At 38.4% G+C, this 18,629-nt stretch overlaps 1 protein-coding gene across 3 annotated transcripts in view; it reads right to left on the bottom strand.

The window, feature by feature from the left end:
* PIAS2 (protein inhibitor of activated STAT 2) overlaps positions 1-18,532 on the bottom strand; it is a 93,077-nt gene extending 74,545 nt beyond the window's left edge. The window contains exon 1 of one of the 3 annotated variants that reach the window (XM_044664890.1): positions 18,459-18,532. In XM_044664890.1, the coding sequence (XP_044520825.1) occupies positions 18,459-18,482 (24 nt within the window). In that variant the 5' untranslated portion in view covers positions 18,483-18,532. The remainder of the gene's footprint in view (positions 1-18,458) is intronic. The other 2 variants (XM_044664872.1, XM_044664880.1) reach the window with 2 other exon arrangements.
* Between the last annotated feature and the right edge of the window lie 97 nt (positions 18,533-18,629).

Genomic DNA, 18,629 nt, shown 5'->3' with positions numbered 1-18,629 from the left:
AATGAAAATTTGTTTTAACTACAAGTTTTTAATAAGCTTTGTTTTTCTTCTTGTTCTTAATTGGGATTAGGAAATAGGGGTAGGAGGGCAAGGTAGGTTTGGTTTTTGCTAATTAAAAAACATAATTAAAAATAAAGCTATGAGTTAAATTTATATTTTCCTCTTTCTAATATTAGGGTTTTTTTTCCATATTAGTTTTCCCCCCTCCCCCTATATGGTATTGTCCCTTTATTTTAGCTTGAACTACTTTAAAGCAACCTTATTCCCATATCTTCTCTCTTTTCCCTCATTTTATTTTCATCCCATTTGTCACTGTTCCCTAATTTGGGCATTTTTGCTTGTTTGTGTTTTTTCCTTTTAACTTTTCTTCTTTTATGTCAGTCAAGTAATCATATAGAATACCCCTCCCCTTCATCACCTCACCACTTTGGGGGGGATAATTTTAAATTTAAATTTATTTCTGTATCTCTTTTCCTTAAAAAGATTTTCTTCTCTCTGAGTTTCTTTCCTTTTCTATTCTAGGCATTTATTATTTGATTCATGACCCTTAGGGTTTATTTCTTCTTCATTACCCCTATTACTCAAGGAATTAAAACTTCCAAGGAATCTATCTTGGGTTGCTCCTTGTAGTTTCAACATTGTTGCTCAAGATCCTCTCCATGGTGGCCTGGCTGGCTAGGAACCTGGCACCACCCCCCAAATGCAGGGAGTGGGACATTCTAGCCTCTCTCCAGCCTCACAGAGGCTGATGGCAGCAAACACAGGGTTTGAGCTCAGCTGACCCCCATGGACTCAGGTAGCCCAGGGCTGATGGCCTGGTCCCACCCCCCAAATGTAAAGGGAAGGGATGGTCTAAAATACAGGAGGGGGATGGGAGGAGAGGAGGGAAAGAATATGAATCATGGAAACATGGAAAAATGTTCCTAATTAATTGGATGGACTTGATTTTAAAAAAGAAATATTGATTCTCATCCTATTACATTAAGAGGATTCACTATTTACTATGGCCCTTCATTTTTAAAACCGTGTATTAAATGAATTAAAGTAGTATTTGGAATTAAGTGACTAAATGCTTATTAGTGATTCCATTGACAATGCCAAAAAAGCCCCAAAATGCACCAAAATATTTGTAATAGCACTTTTGTTAGTAGCAGGGAATTGGAAGCAAAATAGATGCCTACCGACTTGGAAACTGCTATACAAATTTTGTTATATTAAGAGGATGCTATTATTCAACTAAAGGAATACCCAGAAACATGGGAAGACTTATAGTAACTGATGCAAAGTAGATCCAATCAAAATATAGAATATATGAATGAGTAAAAAGCATGTGTTAAGCTAAAAGTGTCCATAAGTTAGGGAATAGCTGAATAAATGTATTATATGAATGTAACATGCTATTATCATGTAAGAAATGACAAAAAACATGAAATCTGAAAAAGCTGGGAGGCTCTGTATGAAGCAATCAATAGAAACTGAAATGATAAAAACTAGGTCAGTGTTGGTCAACCTTTTAGAAATGGAATGCCAGGCATCGCCCCCACCCCCTACCTCCCCAGAGCATGAGCAGTGCCCCTTCTCCCAATGGGTGCCAGGTGCTCTCTGCCCCCAGCCTTACCCCACACAGGAGAGAGAGGGAGTATTCCCATTGGGCTGAAGAGCAAAGGGGCAGGGGAAGTGAAAAATGTTGTTAGGCACAGTAGAAAGGGGAAGGGGAGCAGTGCTGCCCAGAGTCCCTCTGTCTTTGTTGGGGGGGGGGGGGTTCGTGCCCATAGAGAGTGCTATGCATGCCATCTTTGGTAACCATGCCATAGGTTTGCCATCACTGAACTAGGAGAATAAAAGAAAACATTAAAAGGTTTAAAAACTAGGGGGCAGCTGAGTAGCTCAGTGGTTTGAGACGGGAGGTCCTAGGTTCAAATCTGGCCTCAGACACTTCCCAGCTGTGTGACCCTGGGCAGTCACTTAACCCCAATTGCCTATCCCTTACCGCTCTTCTGCCTTGGAACCAATACAGTGTATTGGCTCCAAGACAGAAGGTAAGGGTTTAAAAAAAAAAAAAGTTTAAAAACTACTGGATCAAGTTGGATCAAAAGATTTGCATCCCTTTATGATCATTTCCTTACCTAGGCAGTTAAATGTCACAGATCACTTGGTCTAAAAGCCAGTAAGAATTTGAGTTCAAACCTTCTCCTCTGACATTTCCTAGCAGTGTGACTTTGGGCAAGTCATTTAACCACTGCCTCAGTTTCCTCATCTGGAAAATGGGGATTATAGTAGCATCTATCTCCCAAGGTAGTTGACAGAATTAAATGAGATAATTGTGACATGCTTCACATAGCACTTGGAACACAATTAAGAACTAAATAAATATTAGCTATCTTTCTTGTTATTAATTCAGTGATCAATCATACCTCTGATCAATGAACATTCTACCTACCTTTTGAGAGAGATGATGAGTTTATATAGTACTGAATGAGATATCTTCATACACGGGCAATTTGTAGATGTTTTACATGACCAGACTTATTTATTTCAAAAATTACATGTTTTCTTAAAAGGGAATAATTCAGAAAAAGACTAATTTTAGAGACCAAAACTGTAAAAAAGAAAGAAAAGAAGATCACTAAAGTATTATTTTAAGGTTCAGAAAACATAAGGAACTTCAAGGGACATAGATAATCAAAATAGTTCTAAAATGCGCTGAATAACATGCTTTTTTTTAATCCTTACATTCCATCTTAGAATTAATAACTGTGTATTGTTTCCAAGGCAATGAGTGTTAAAGTGACTTGCCCAGGGTCATACATCTAGGAAATGTCAGAGGCCAAATTTGAATCCAGAATCTCCTGTCTCTGGGCCTGATTCTCCATCCACTGAGCCACCTAGCTGCACCCTATCATATACTTTAAAAAGTAAGTTCTACATAATAGATTGGCAGTTCCACATGTAAACTTTTTCTGTCTTTTGTATATAAGTGCTCATGTTTGCTGGTTTTACTAATTTTAAAATACAGAAGCAAGAGAAAAAAGGGCTGATTTATCAAATAAAAGCCTGTCAATGAATGAAGTATTTTTGTGTTTATTATGTGCAAAGTACTGAGGATACTAATAGAAAAGACAGTCCCTGTTCTCAAAGAGCTCACATTTTTATAAAAGTCTAATTTCCTGGGGGGGGGGGGGGGGGGCAGCTAGGTAGCTCAGTGGATTGAGAGCCAGGTCTAAAAACAGGAGGTCCAAGTTCAAATCTGGCCTCAGACTGTGTGACCCTGGGCAAGTCACTTGACCCCCCCACTGCCTACCCTTACCACTCTTCTGCCTTGGAGCCAATACACAGTATTGACTCTAAGACAGAAGGTATGGGTTTAAAAAAAAATAAAATTAATAAAATTTTTAAAAATTTTAAAAATAAAAAAAAAATTTTAAGTCTAATTTCCCAAATATATAAGGAATTAAGTCAAATTTACAAAAAAAAAAAAATCAAGCTATTTCCCAATTGATAAATGGTGAAGTGGATAAGAAGGCAGTTTTCAGATGAAGAAATCAAAACTATCATTAATCACATGAAAAAGTATTCTTAATCCCTCCTAGTTAGAGAAATGCAAATCAAAGCAACTGAGTGACAACCTCACACCTAGTAGACCAGCCAATGACAGCAAAGGAAAATAATAAATGTTGATGGGGATGTGGCAAAATTGGAACACTAATACATTATTGATGGTGAAGTTGTAAATTGACCCAACCATTCTGGAAGGCAATTTGGAATTATGCCCTAAGGGCTTTAAAAGACTGTATAGCCCTTTGATCCAGCTATACTACTGCTGGGTTTGTACCCCAAAGAAATAATAAAGAAAAATGTTTGTACAAAAATATAGCTGCATTCTTTGTGGTGGCAAAAAAAATTGGAAAATGAGGAGATGCCCTTTGATTGCGGAATGGCTGAACAAACTGTGATATCTGTTGGTGATGGAATACTATAGTGCTAAAAGGAATAATGAACTGGATGAATTCCATGTGAACTAGAATGACCTCCATTAACTGATGCAGAATGAAATGAGCAGAACCAGGAGAACATAATACATAAAAAATGAAACATTGTGGAATGATCAAGTGTAATAGACTCTGCTACTAATAGCAATGTAATGATCAAGAACAATTCCAAGGGACTTATGAGAAAATGTTATCCACACCCAAAGAAAGAACATGCAGAGTAGAAACACATTAGAAAAAACATATCATTGATCACAAAGTTCGATGGGTATATGATTGGGGGGGTTGGGTTTTTTTATAAGAAGATTCTATTGCAAATATAAAAAATTAGGTTTTGAGCAATAATACGTGTATAACCCAGTGAAATTGCTTTTCAACTCCAGGAGGAGGGAAGGAGAGAACATGAAACACATAACTATGGAAAAATATTCTAAATAAATAAATAATTTTCTTTTTAAAAGAGTTCACATTTTAAAAGAAACAATACATATGAAATGCTTCTACTGCAAATGAGACGGAATTATCCCAGGATATACTTAAGTTTCTGATATTGAACTATTCGACAGTATCAAGAATTTGGTGGAAAAAAACTTTCTAGGTCTTTCTGAGTGCTATAGCCCCTGCAGGTGCCAGGTCACATCTCCATAAGGGATGGAGGTCCTGGGCTACTTCTTCATGACTCTGGAGTTCAGAGTCCTAGACTGTCTGTATCAGGGTCTGAAGGAGATGATGGTTAAAGGGGAGGAGGAGATTTGATTTGCCTGGCACATGCTGCTTCTTGCCTCTCCCTCAAAGTGACTTGTTGCTTCAACCAGGCTAGCTTTCCTGGCCTGGATCTGGTAATTAGTTGACAGTTGGTGAATGCAGGGGAAAAAAAAAAAGAACAAGATTAAGAGCACAGAGAGAGGGAGGAGACTTAGGACCCTTCTGTTACCAGAAGAAAGGACAGAAGGGTAAAAAAGAATGCTAAAAATTCTTGAGGAAGAGATGTAAAGAATAAGCATCACCTATCTTTCTATTTTAATGAAATGAAGTTAGGTCATGTGACACTGAAGTACAAAGAAGTGAGGAGGGCAAAAGAGAGAAAGGGCTAGGAACAGACACTAAGGACAGGGACAAGCATTTGGCTACCTGCAAATCAATAAATTATGCAAACTAAATTTCTAGTAGGTAAACTCAGCTTAATTTAACTTTTATCCATTAGTGCTCAGCATCCAAGAAGCATAAGTTCCGAAGTCAGATTTGGACATGGGGAAAAGAAGACAGAAGGAGAAAATACAAAAAATAAAGGATTTCTCATTTAGGAACTGGGGGATTGGGGGGGAAGGGGGGGGACAAGAGTATTCTTTATTCTGTATTAACTTCAGTACTCCACTGACAACAAAGACCCATGTGGGGACCATAATGTGCAAAAGAGAAAGCACCACTTCTAGAAATGCCACTATCCTAATATTTATATCGCTATTTAAGGAGGCAAAAGGGGGCATAGATGCTTGCCCACTCTCATGTGGGAAAAGTGTTTTGCATCATTTCCATAACCTTGGTCTAAAGCAGATGGGGTCACTGTTTACAGCACTAAAACTGCCATAGCCAATTAGAAACAGTGGCAACATATGACCAAATATACTGTAAAAGTGAAAATTGGGAAAAGCCATCTAGAAGTGTATATATTTCTATGGACATGGGAAATGTATCAAAACTACATTTCCCGTGGTCCAACGGGTTTCCGTTTCCGGTTTTTGGGCTTGGGAAAGCTCTACGTCGACGCAGAGAGGGCTTAAATCTCCTGGGTTAGGAGGGAGTGGGTCTCTTTGCGAGTAGGCGCTTGGCTAGGAAGCAGTAATGGAGGCGGTAGTTTTGAATGCTTACAAGAGCGTGGTCTAATGATTTTATCTATCAGCATGGCTTTAATTAAATTACTAATTTATATTATTATATCAGCCTTTATCATTTTTCATATTTATAATTATGGCAACCACGAAGGGATTCTATCAGAGCCAGCAAGGGCCACCAGGCCTAGGGCATTGAGCAAAATAATTCGCAGCCCAGCGGCAATTAAAACCATTGTCTCTCTTACCCGTAAAACAGCCTCTAGGCTGGGGAAAATCGGGAGAGGACTGGGCAAGGAAAAAAGTCGCTTCTGAGACTCTGGGTCCCAGAGCCGCATGGCTTCTTCTTAGGCTATCTAGAAAATTGAGAATTCTATTTCCAAACTTCTGGTTGCCATAATTATAAATATGAAAAATGATAAAGGCTGATATAATAATATAAATTAGTAATTTAATTAAAGCCATGCTGATAGATAAAATCATTAGACCACGCGCTTGTAAGCATTCAAAACTACCGCCTCCATTACTGCCTCCTAGCCAAGCGCCTACTCACAAAGAGGCCACTCCCTCCTAACCCAGGAGATTTAAGCTCTCCCCTGCGTCAAGATGTCGGAAACGGAAACCAGTTGGACCATGTTGGATCACGGGAAATGTAGTTTTGATACATTTCCCTTGTCCATAGAAATATATACACTTTTAGAATGGCATTCCCCAAATTTCACTTTTACAATTCCCCGTGAGGTCCAGCAAAAAAAAAAAGGTTAGTCCTTTTTTCTTCGCTGGACCTGTAAAAATAAACAACTTCTAAATTTTTCAGGAAATTGGGGATAAAAGAAATAGATGAACAAATGGTTAAATTAGCCGTATTGACAAAAAACCAATTTGGGGGCTGTCCCCCACTGGCATAACAGTGTACAATTTAAAACAATACATACAACTCAATTTCAACTCCCCATAGTTCAATCAACTGCACCCCAAAGTTCAAAGTTTGGTCTTCATGGTACAGTGAAGGCTTTTCAGACATCTTCATGTGTCCTCACCAAAACAAGTTCGTCATCTGGATTTTGGGGAGATGGCAAGATCCTTATCCTGAAATTATTCTCAAAAGAATTTAAACTTTACATTATAGATTACAAAACATACATTTTCTTCTAAGATTTATACAATACTGAGGTCTCAGTCAACAACCCTCCCTCTTCACTGCTCTTAAAATCAATATACTCCATTGACACTAAACTATCTCAAGGACTGGAATAGGGGAAGAAATGTTTGCCTCATCCAGAAAGCAAACAAGACTAATAGCAGTACAATTGAAAACAAAATCATCTGGTGCTTCCTATACTCTCAATTTTTAAATAGGTCTATGAACTCATTCATTCACAAATCAATTTGTAATGAAAATGATGCAAATTGCAAACTTCTCCACAAGTACATGTATGACTCTTATTCACTTCTTCCCATAATTCTTCCATTGTAAGCCAAATTAATGTGCCGGAGACTTTTCTTGATTTCTCCAGATATCAAGAGGGTACTATAAAAAGGAATTCTTTAATTTCTTTAATTTAATGGAGGACCTGGAGGTCCTCTTACCATAGAGATGTGTAGGGATTAACCAGCCCACAGTGACAGGAAACAGGAACCCCCCTGCTGAGCCAGCATCAGTTGCAGGCTATCAGTTGCTGACAGTTAGGAGTCAGTTGCTGACAGTTGGTGGAGTCAGTTGCTGACAGGGCTGGCAGCTGCAGGAAAGTTGGCTGCTGGGCTAACAGACTAGTTGAGTTAGTCAACTAGTGAGTTGGTCATTGGGTGTTGGTTGCTGGTAGTGTGGATTGGCATTTAGTTGTGAGAGTATAAAGGCAGAGAGAAGGCTTTTGGCTTTAGCCTTTAGAGATCTTTTTGCCTCTGGGATCTCTAGAGAACAGGAGGTCTGTCTGAGGCAATGATCAGTTGGTTACTGACAGTTGGGCTGCTATAGAAAACTGATTGAAGGAGTGAGTGAGTGGTGGCTGTCTATTATTTTAGGGAGTTAGGGAGTTAGTGAATCATTTATAGATAGCGTAGGTTAGATAGGTCTGGTGTTTGCCAGGCAAGAAGAAGGTGTCCTCAGAAGACAGAGGTAGTATTAAGAATTTTAGGTATATTTGTAGGGTATAAGATTAGTAATCTCTCTTTCCTCTTTTCTATCTTTTCCTCTTTTACTATCTCTATTTTAATTAAATTAAATTGTTAATTGTTAAAAGCTGCTAGCAGTTTTATTTTCTCTGGCTTAAAAGGATAATATTAATTTACAACTCTACTATATTCTCATTAAAACTTAAATTATTAAAAGCTGCTCTCTTATTTTGTCAAAACCCCCACTTTACAGTATCAATTCCTCACTTTAGCTGATATTTGTCATCTCTGAAACCTACCAAGTGACCAGTCTACTTGCCCTTCTGAGCATGCATGATTTTTGCTCTTTTGCAAAAATTTTTGCCCCTCTTTTTTGACATACCTTATTAATTATACAATTAAGTTTACTCACATGTGTTTCTCCAATGTTCTGTAATCATTTTCCATTTTTAGATTATTATGTATGCTATGTCTCATTGTGACTAAGAATACTAGTAAAATGTTGGTGTTAATTGAACACATAAAAAAAATTTAAGCACTTACTATGTGGAAAAAGTACTGTTGATAAATTAGGAAAGAAGTAATCACTGCTCTCAGAACATCCATATTCTAATGGGGGAACTAACATGTACAAGTTTCAAGTGCAAGTCAAATGGAAAGGCCCCATGGTCTTTAGGACATAGTGGCAAAACGAGATAGCAATGTTATCTTCTTTAATGTTTCCATTCAAAAAAATCACGTTTCTGCTGTTTAACTATTTAATAGTGCCAAGAACATTGATTGAAAGAATTTTCTTATTCGAGGCCTTCAGTCCTGGTAGTTGCTAAGAAGCAGGGGAGCTTCAAAACTGAATAGCCAAAAGTAAGGGCATCTAGGTGGCTCAGTGGATTGAGAACCTCACCTGGAGACAGGAGAACCTGGGTTCAAATTTGACTTCAGACAATTCTTAGCTGTGTGACTCTGGGCAGGTCACTAAACTCCAAATGTCTAGCCCTTAACACTTTTCTGCCTTGGAACCAATACTTGTCATTGATTCTAAGACAAAAGGTAAGGATTAAAAAAAAGGGGGGGGGGATATTCAGATGTTTCTCAAGATTTAGTTGGCTCAGGGTACAAAGGACCTGTTGCCATCACTTCTACAAAGCAACCACAAGGTGGGGGGGGGGGGTCTGAAATGTTTGACTGGTGGATTATGATGGAAGCTTCTTTCAACTAAATGAATTCAAGGCTGTTTTCAATGTCTATTCTCATTGAATAGCCTTTTTTCCTATTAGGGCTATAGAAATCTCTTGCATGACCTACTAATTGTCTCATTTTGTTCCAATATTGAACTTCAACTAGCAAGGGAAAGGATTGATCAGAGCAAATGGTCTCTAGGACAGTGATGGTGAACTTATGGCACATATGCCAAAGATGGCATGAAGAGCAATCTCTGTGGGCAGGTTTGTGCCCTCCACCCAACTCATCACTAGAAAGGCAGAGGGACTCAGGCAGAGCTGCCCCCCCCCCACTGTGCCTGATGACATTTTTTTTTCACATCCCCACCCCTCTGCCCAGCAGCCAATAGAATACATGAAGTAAGGTGAGTGGCTCACAGGCAGCAGAGCTGGAAGGGAGGAGAGCACACAGGGCCACTCCCCTCCCCCTGGCATCCACTCCCCTAATGGGAGTGCTTTCTCCCTCCCCTATCCTGGGTAAGGAGGGGTGCAGGGCACGTAAGCACTCAGTGTGGGGGCTGGGGCATGGCACACGATCTGGAAAAGGGGTCTCTAAAAGGTTTGCCATCACTTCTCTAAGATATTCATACCAAGCTCAGTCTCTCTATTCACCCTAACTCCTGTCCTTATGCTAGTAGATTTCAAAATACAAGTATCTGACTTCTCCACTCTATCTCAGCTACACAAAGATATCCATATCCTTGATTTTGCCACCTATCTTTCTACCCTTCAGGACCTCTAAAATCCCATTATCTGATCATAATATTTAGCCTCTTCTTTACTATTCCATAACCTCATTTTTCATCTTTGGGGTAGCCTTCAATCCTTCTATTCTTTCTCAGATGCTATTACTCTTGCTACAATCTCTTTCTTTGCTCATTTTCAACTACTCATTGAATTGGCTCATTCTCTACACCACCCTCTACACCTGAGTGCACTGTTCCTTGTCCCCTTTCTCATATTTTGTGGAACCTAACTGTGGATAATTCCTAGTAACCTTGGATTAGGATATTCTAAATATCCAATTCCCTGGATAATCCTTCCCCTCCAAAACCCTTCTCTCAGAAAGTGATAAAATAGTGCTGCCTGAACTCTTGATAACAGAAGAGATTGAAACTATAAATTTTTATTGCATAATCTCAACTGAGACCTCACTTCAACAAGGCAATCCTTTTATATATCTCCCTAATTATTAACCTTCCTCCTACTCACCAAAAAGGCTATTCAAAACCTTTACATCCCTAGCTATGTGACCCAAGGATAAGTTACTTAAAACCTCATATGCCTAGTCCTTACCAGGCAACTCTTCAGTGTTGGAACCAATACTTCATATCAATTTTAAGACAGAGAATTTAAAAACAAAATAAGTTTTTCATCCTTTCACTCCTCTCATCCTTTGAATTTTGTTTAAGATAAATATACCCTATTTACTTCATAGGAAAAACAGGCCATTCCACAGATAGCTCCATTTTCTTCCCATTCTCCTTGCCAAGGCACCCTTGTTCCCATTCCATGAAGTCTTCTCCAACAGATTATCCCCTCTTTCACCATCACTCTCACTAATCTTCATACTGCCTCTGAGTGACTGCTTCCCTACTATTTACAAAGAAGGCCAAGTCTGTCTCCTTAATCCTTAAAAACCACCAGACCTTATATCTCTCTGCATCCTTTATGGCTAAACCCCTTCAGAATGCAATCTACATTGGTTATCTTCACTTTCTCTCCTTGCTTCAGATTTTATTATCAATGATCTCTTATTAGCTCAATCTAAAGGCTTTTTCACAATCCTCACTATGACTGCCTCCCAGTAGTATAAGAGAAGTCACTTTCTTGTTCTTGATACTACAGTATTATCTTTTTAGTTTTCCTAATACTGCTTCCTCCTGGTTCTCCTCCTACAATGTTAGACTGTTTCTTAGTTTCCTTTGCTGGATCTTTAGCTAGGGTTATGATAACTCAATAAAGGAGACTGGAAGGAATGGTCAGGCTGTTAGGAAGGCCAAGAAGAAGCAGTGTCATGGGAAGAATATGTAGAAAGAGAGGGTGACCAGCAGTGTCAAATGCAGGAAGTCATTCACCAAGCATTTATTAAGCACATATTTCTGAGAATAGAAAAAATGGCAAATACATACGTAAGGAATTCAAGGATCTCACATTCTATTGGGAGAGACAACATGCAAGTAACAAGTCTATATATAAGACACAGTAGTAGTGAAATCTCAAGGGAAAGGTACTACAAAGGGGGAGGAGAGCTGGAAAAGACCTCTGTAGAAGGTGAGATTTAAATGGAGTCTTGTTAATAGGCACATACATAAAGGCAAAAAATAAAAAGATCCTCAATATACACCAAAATTTGTAACAGCATTTTTAGAAGCAAAGAATTAGAAATAAAAAAGATGCAGTGACTGCAGAATACCTAATAGCTAAACAAATTGTAATACGCAAATGAACTAGATTATTGAACTATAAAAAATGATGCTTTTGGAGAACACAGAATAGGGAAACTTTCATATAAACTGATGCAAAATAAGGGAAAAAAGGAAAACAAATATACCTGACTTAAAAATATAAATGGAAAGAACAACAAAAGTCAAAGAAATTGAATGCTATGCAATCACAATGGCCCAGACCCACCTGGCAAAAGATAAAAAACAACACATTCTCTTCAATTTCTTTGTAGAGGTATGTAGTTGGCCTGTTAAAGAATTTTGTTCAACTGGGGTTTTTTTTATTCTTTGGTACAAGGAATAGTTCTCTCAGAGGAAGAAAAGTGAGGAATACATTAGGAAACATAGGTAATGTGAAAAAAAAAAGATAAAAATAAAACATGAAGTCCAACACCTTCATTTTAGATAAGAAAACTGAGGCCCAGAGAGGTAAAGTGACTTTCCCAAGGTTATATAACTAGTAAATGGAAGAACTAATATCAAATCCCAAGTATTAAGACTGAGTCTTAATGGTTTTTTTCCATTATACTAGATATATTATCACCATAGTTGAGGGCTCCCCAGGGGAATGACAGAATACCAATTCTTATTTTTTAAATTACCATTAACTAAAACAAGTACTCATTATTCATTGTGAATGTGTTCCAGGTGGTTATAATGATCACAGAAATAATGAACAAGAAGAGGCAAAAAAGACTAGGCCAGAGATGGTTCTTAACAATCTTTCTGCCCTAGGCAAGATAATTAATTGATGAATAGACAGATATGGACAATAGAGCAAGGAACAATGAGGACTTAAAGTAACTGAATGAAACTATTTCAAGAAAGTATTGCCTCAGTCTATTACTACTCTGTTTTAATTATCTTTTTTCTTAGGGAAGGCCAACCTTCTGAATAATAAGTGGATATCTATTTCTATATCTATACACACACAAAAATCAATCGTTCTCCCCCACTTTTAGTCCAACTTAAAACTCAGATCCAATAAAGAAAGCATGTTTCCAGTCAGCCATAACCTCCAAAAAATATGCAAAGATGCATTAAGATTGCATTTGGAAAGGGAAAGGTACAAAAGGTCCCTTGTTTCATGTAAATGAAATTCTACAGATTTTTTTGTTATACCCATCACTCTCTTTACATGCATATAGAGTTAAAATGCACCCTGGCATCTTTCCACAGTATCAGCATTGTTTTTTAATGGATGTTTTAACAAGCCAAGAGGAAAGATCTGATGTACCATGTTCAGAAATTCACTGTACTCGATCACAACCTCTATGACCCTGAACAAAAATTCCATCACAATAACAACTATGCATAGTAAACCAAGTTTTTAATTCCTCAAAGTTGAAATCAAATAACCATACAATGTCAAGCCTTAAATATCTCACATATAATATAAGAGGGTGGAGGCTTCACCAGAAGGAATCTATAGTACCTATACCTATAGTTTTTTTAAAAATTAGTTTCTTTGGCTTATGTAAGGAAGTAGAAGGAAAAAGTGAATTTTTGAGGACTCTTGTTCCTATATCCATGATATTCATATTAAAGAAAGTTAAGAGTACAGTTTTTGAAAAATTTTTTAACAGAATGGAGATATAAACATTAGATCTACCTACACAGAGAGGATAGGATTAGAACAACAGAAAGAAAAACAATATAATTAAAAGTTTTGCTTCAAGAGTAATTTTGACCAATAACTCAAACAAAGATAAATCTCTAACTGGGTATGTAACCTAGATGTAAATAATCACATCATAAGCAAATTAGAGAAACATTGGGGGGAAAGGGGAGGATGACTAGCATAACAGAATATAAAATGAATAATTTTGATTATATAAAACTAAAAAGGTTTTACACAAATCTAACAGGTAAGATTAAAAAAGAAACAATTAGTTATCCACCTGCAGAGAAAGAACTTTAGGAGTGAGAATGCAGATCAAAGCATACTATTCTTCACTTTAGTTTATTTGGATTTTTATTTGGGGATTTTGGTTTTATATGATTATTCTCTTACAAAAATGAATATGGAAATGTTTTGAATGATAATGCATGTTTAGCCTAGAACAAATTGCTCACCACCATCTATGGGAAGGTGGACTTTATGAAACTTATGTGAAAAATTGTTATTGTGGTTAATTGCTAAAATAAAGAGAAAAAATTAAATGGCAAAAATCTCTGCAGCATGTTTCTCATTTCACAGGACTCATTTCCAAGATAACTAAAGGAATGATTCAAATGTTAAAAATAAGAGCCATTCCCCAAATTGACAAATAGTCTAAGGATAGGAACAGGCAGTTCAAGGAAGAAACCTAGTGTGATATGAAAATCTGATATACCATTCTAATTCATTAAGGCTTAATCAAGTTTCTATTCTCCCTTCATAACCTGGGTTTAAACTTCTCAAGTCTGCAACTTTATTTCCCTATTTTCCCCTCATAAATTACCCACTATCCACTTTTATGAGTAACTTACTTAAAAAATTAAAGGTCAAATGTATTCCATGAGTATTAATTTAAATTCTTCTTTATTGCTCAGAGCTGCAAAAATTCCATTCTCTGATTCTAACCAATCTTAATTTGATAATGCCCACATTGCTACAGATTGTGTCATTTTCTTGGCCCTTTCTAGGCTCCTCTTTTGTAACTACAAAAGAACTAGAACTGTCAAGACTGAGGGAGGAAAAAGTGGGGATGGGTAGCCTTAGTTACATTTGTTAGCTTTGCTCAGAACTTTATTGCCTCAGTTTTTCTTATTTTTAAATTTCAATCATTAAAGTACAGGATGGTTATAAACAGGTTTTTTTTTTTTGGTAGTGGAAAAGAACTAAAAAGTTATTGAGTAAGAATGTAAGGCATTGGAGGGAAGGGAGGCCCCCAGCTGCGTGTATTGAGAGCCAGGAGGTACTAGATCAACTTTTTTTTTTTTAAACCCTTGTACTTCGGTGTATTGTCTCATAGGTGGAAGATTGGTAAGGGTGGGCAATGGGGGTCAAGTGACTTGCCCAGGGTCACACAGCTGGGAAGTGGCTGAGGCCAGGGTTTGAACCTAGGAGGAGGTACTAGATCAAATCTGGCCTTGCCCTCAGACACTTCCTAGATGTGTGATCCTGGGCAAATCACTTAACCCCTATTGCCTAGCTCTTACTGTTGTTCTGCTTTAGAACCATATATATTGGTTCTAAGACAGAAAGCATGTGTTTAAAAAAAAACTGTAAGGCATTTCTTGTGACAAAAAAAATGAACAAGATGGAAGCAGATAAATCTGGGAAGAATTATATGAACTGATGAAGAGTAAAAAGAGAACAATTTATGAAATAACAAATAAAGTTGTAAAGAAAAGTAACTTTTAAAGACAAACTTTAAATTTAAGAAGTTATTGGATGGAATAAAGAGCATTGATTCCAAAGGACATAAGAAGCATGCTAGTCATTTCCGGAGAGCATTTCCTAGAATCAAGGTACTGAGTGAGACATGAATTTTCAGAAACAGACCATGCGGAAATTTGTTTTACCAATGAGAGGTATTGTTTTTCTTTTTTTTCCTTTCTTTTTACAAAATGAAGCTTTAGGAGAAAGAGAGAAAGGGGGGGGGGGCGGGGGGAAGGTTCCAAAAAAGAAAACAAAAGAAAAAACGATCATTAAAATTTTAAATAAAATGTCCAGAAGAGAATGGAATGAAGGCCAAAATGTAATAGAAAAACAGAATACCTTTAAAAGTAATATAGCAAATTTATTATATACTTAAAAAACAAGTTGTGCATAGTCCTGAAAGTATATTGAAATGCTAATGTTTTTTATTTAAGATCAGAATTCTTTTAAATTTAAAAACAAGACTCTTAAGTCATTCGACACTGCTGAATTTCACAGACCTTTCAACAATAAGAATTTCCTATGCCAATGAATAAACCACAGGTAGAGACCAAATCCTCCTCTATCAAAAACACAGTGAAATGCACTGTTCATTAGGTGATACAATAGTGGCTTTTTGGTAGCTTTTCAAGGATGTGATAGAGGACTAGATTATTGGGCATCTCCAACTGTGAGTATCTCAAATTGAATCCATATCCATAACAGAATTCATACTAGTACCATACTGCGAAGATCCCAATGTCTATTGAGGTTACTAGTTTACTTCCAATAACCCAGGTTCACCACATAAGGTAAATCTTCTATTCATTTTCACTTTCTTCCTATATCCAAAGCAGCCAAATCTTGTCAATTCTATTTTCACATCTTTTGAATCCATAATTTTCTCTTCACTTATATTACCAGTACCAATAGCTCAGGTCCTCCTTGCCCCTTGCCAGTACAGTACATTTGGGGAAAAATCTCTTAACTGGGAATCCTGGCATCTGTCCCTCTCAAATCCACCTACCAAACAGCAGTGAAAATAATTTTTGTAAAGAACATATCTGATCTGTCTCTTCTTTATTCAGGAAAGTTCAGTAGCTCTCAATTGCTGATACAAACTCCTCTGGTTGGCTTATTAACTCTTCACAATCTAATTCCAGCCTGGCTTTCCTGGTTTATTTCATATTAATCCCCTTCAGGCTCTCTACTATCCAGTCAAACTGGTCTGTTTCATGAACTCATCATTCTATCTCCTATTTTGCTCAAGTTATCGCCTATTCCTAGAATGTATACCCTTTTCCAAATCCACCTCTAAATAATATTTTCCTCCAAAGATCAGTTTTTGTGCCACCTCTGAACAAGAGGCTTAATTGTTAGTGCCTCTCTCCTCACATAATCACAATATATAATCTTATACGTATAATTTTTTTCTCTACTCAGCCATCAAACCGATTTTCCTAAAGTGTAGATTTGTCCATGAAATCCCCACTTCTCCATTTAACAAATAATCCCTATTACCTCCAGGATCAAATATAAAATCCTCTGCCTGTCATTAACCCTTCAAAATCTGGTCCTTTCCTATCTTTCCTGACTCCATATACCTTACTCCCTCTTCTACATATTCTTCAGTCCAATGGAACTGGCTTTCTTGTTGTTCCTCACACAAGACACTCCCTTTTCCTGTCTCTTGGCTTTTTCTCTGGTTGTCCCCTCATATCTGTAATTCTCTCCCTTACCTCCACATCCTGGTTCCTTCAGGTACCAGCTAAAATTCTAGCTTCTACAGAAAGCCTTTCCTGATTCCCTTAATACTAGTACCTTCCCATTTGAGGTTATCTTCAATCAAAGTATACATCTTGTTTATAAGAGTAGTTTTTATGTTGTCTCTTCCATTAAATAGTGAGTCCTTTGAGAAAAAAGATTGGTTCCTCCCTGAACCTCCATTTTAAGGAGAATACCTAAGCCAATCATATCTTCATTCCTTTACAGGATGCACTCACACCAAGCCCCCAAACTTAGCTTTTCATCTTCTACCACTCCTCACTTTCCAGCTTCCTTTTACTTTCATTTCCCCTCATTAATATGTAAACTACTAGAGTGCAGGGATTATCTCTAGTATTTGTATTCCCAGATCTTTGCATAGTACTGGGTAGAGTAAGCACTTAAAATGGTAGTGGCCTCAAGTTTAGCCTCTTTCTATCCCTAGGACTTAGCACTGAGCTTCAAACTTAGTGTATGTTTAATAAGAATATTGACTATAATAAGTATAAGTTGTATCCTTCCCCTAAAATACATAAACACCTAAAAGGCTAAACTTTTTATTTGACCTTTGAATCTCCAACTCCCAGCACAATGCCTAAGGCATTTTTTCTTCTTTTCTGGTTTCTAGCAGGGAAGAGAAATTGTCCTAGGACTAATGCTGATTAGCAACCGTTCAGCAACATAAGTCTTAAAGGAGACTCCTGGGGTACTAAAAAATTAGGTGACTTGCCAAGACACCAAAAAAAAAAAAAAATATAAAAAAACAGGGTCCCAGAAGAAACTTGAACCTAGAACTTTCCAGACCCAAGGTCCATTCTACAATAAAATCCAGTCTTGCCGAGTTCTGTGCTACTAGAGAGCTAAAAATGGCTTTTACATTTGAAATTTGCAAAATTTGCAAAAGGAGGGGTGGGGGAGGAAGAGGTAGCAAGCGAAGTGTCAATGCCCCAGGCATCTACTCCAAGTGGACTCTCAACCACAGTAGGTGCTTAATGATTGCAGTATTGGATAGGATGGCCTCAAAGGTCCCTCCTAATTCCAATATTCTATGATTACAATTATTGTGTGCATTGACTGTCTTATTTGTTAGTCATGAGGAAATAACATTAAAAGCTTTTGAGAGATACAGAGAGTGTTCTCCTTGGCATGAGTTTCACCAGAAAACCCAAACCAACATCCATCTACCTGCTCCATGGAGCAAGAGGAGGCTATGGAAGTTAGTGCTAGAGAAACCTCTTTCATTGATTTCCGTGCCACCACTCCCGCAGTGGGGGACCCGGGGCCAGTTTGGCTCCCTTAGCCAACCTGGCTAGCCGCTACAACAGCAGCATCATGAAGAAGGAAGGAAATACAAAACAACAAAGGTCCTTCTCCCCCATTTCACCTTAAGCGAAACCAATTTTTCACCAAAAGAACAGCTAAAACACACACACGTACACGCGCGCGTATCTCCATCAACACACAATGCACGCCCAGATGTATGCTCGCACTCCTACCCACGAGGGGGAGGGGGCCGCGCTGGAGGCACGGACCCCTCCCCCTCCAGAATCGGGGCTCGCTCCCCCTCCCCCCAATGAGCGGGGCGAGGAAAGGGCTGCTAGTTCCGGGCGCCCCTCCGGGCCCCGCGGTTCGACCTGTTCTCAGCTCCGGATTGGGGGGTCTACTGGGCCGGAACAACCCCGCCTCCAGGAACCGAAGAGGACGTGGCCGCTTCCCATCCTCTCAAGTTCTATCGCTGCCCATCCCGGGCTTACCCGTAAGTCCTCAAAATCCGCCATTTTCTACCACCCGCTGGCGCAGGCGAAGCCGCCGCCGCTCCCGCCGCCGCTGCCGCTGTCGCCGCCGCTGCCGCCGCCGCCGCTCCTCCCGCAGCCTCTGGAGAAGCCGTCGCCACCACCACCACCATGGTGCACTGGGCGCCGCGA

Source organism: Gracilinanus agilis, chromosome 1, assembly GCF_016433145.1.
Source record: "Gracilinanus agilis isolate LMUSP501 chromosome 1, AgileGrace, whole genome shotgun sequence".
NCBI lineage: Eukaryota > Metazoa > Chordata > Mammalia > Didelphimorphia > Didelphidae > Gracilinanus > Gracilinanus agilis.
Note: the sequence above shows the minus strand (reverse complement) of the source record. Positions and strands in the feature narration are given on the sequence as shown.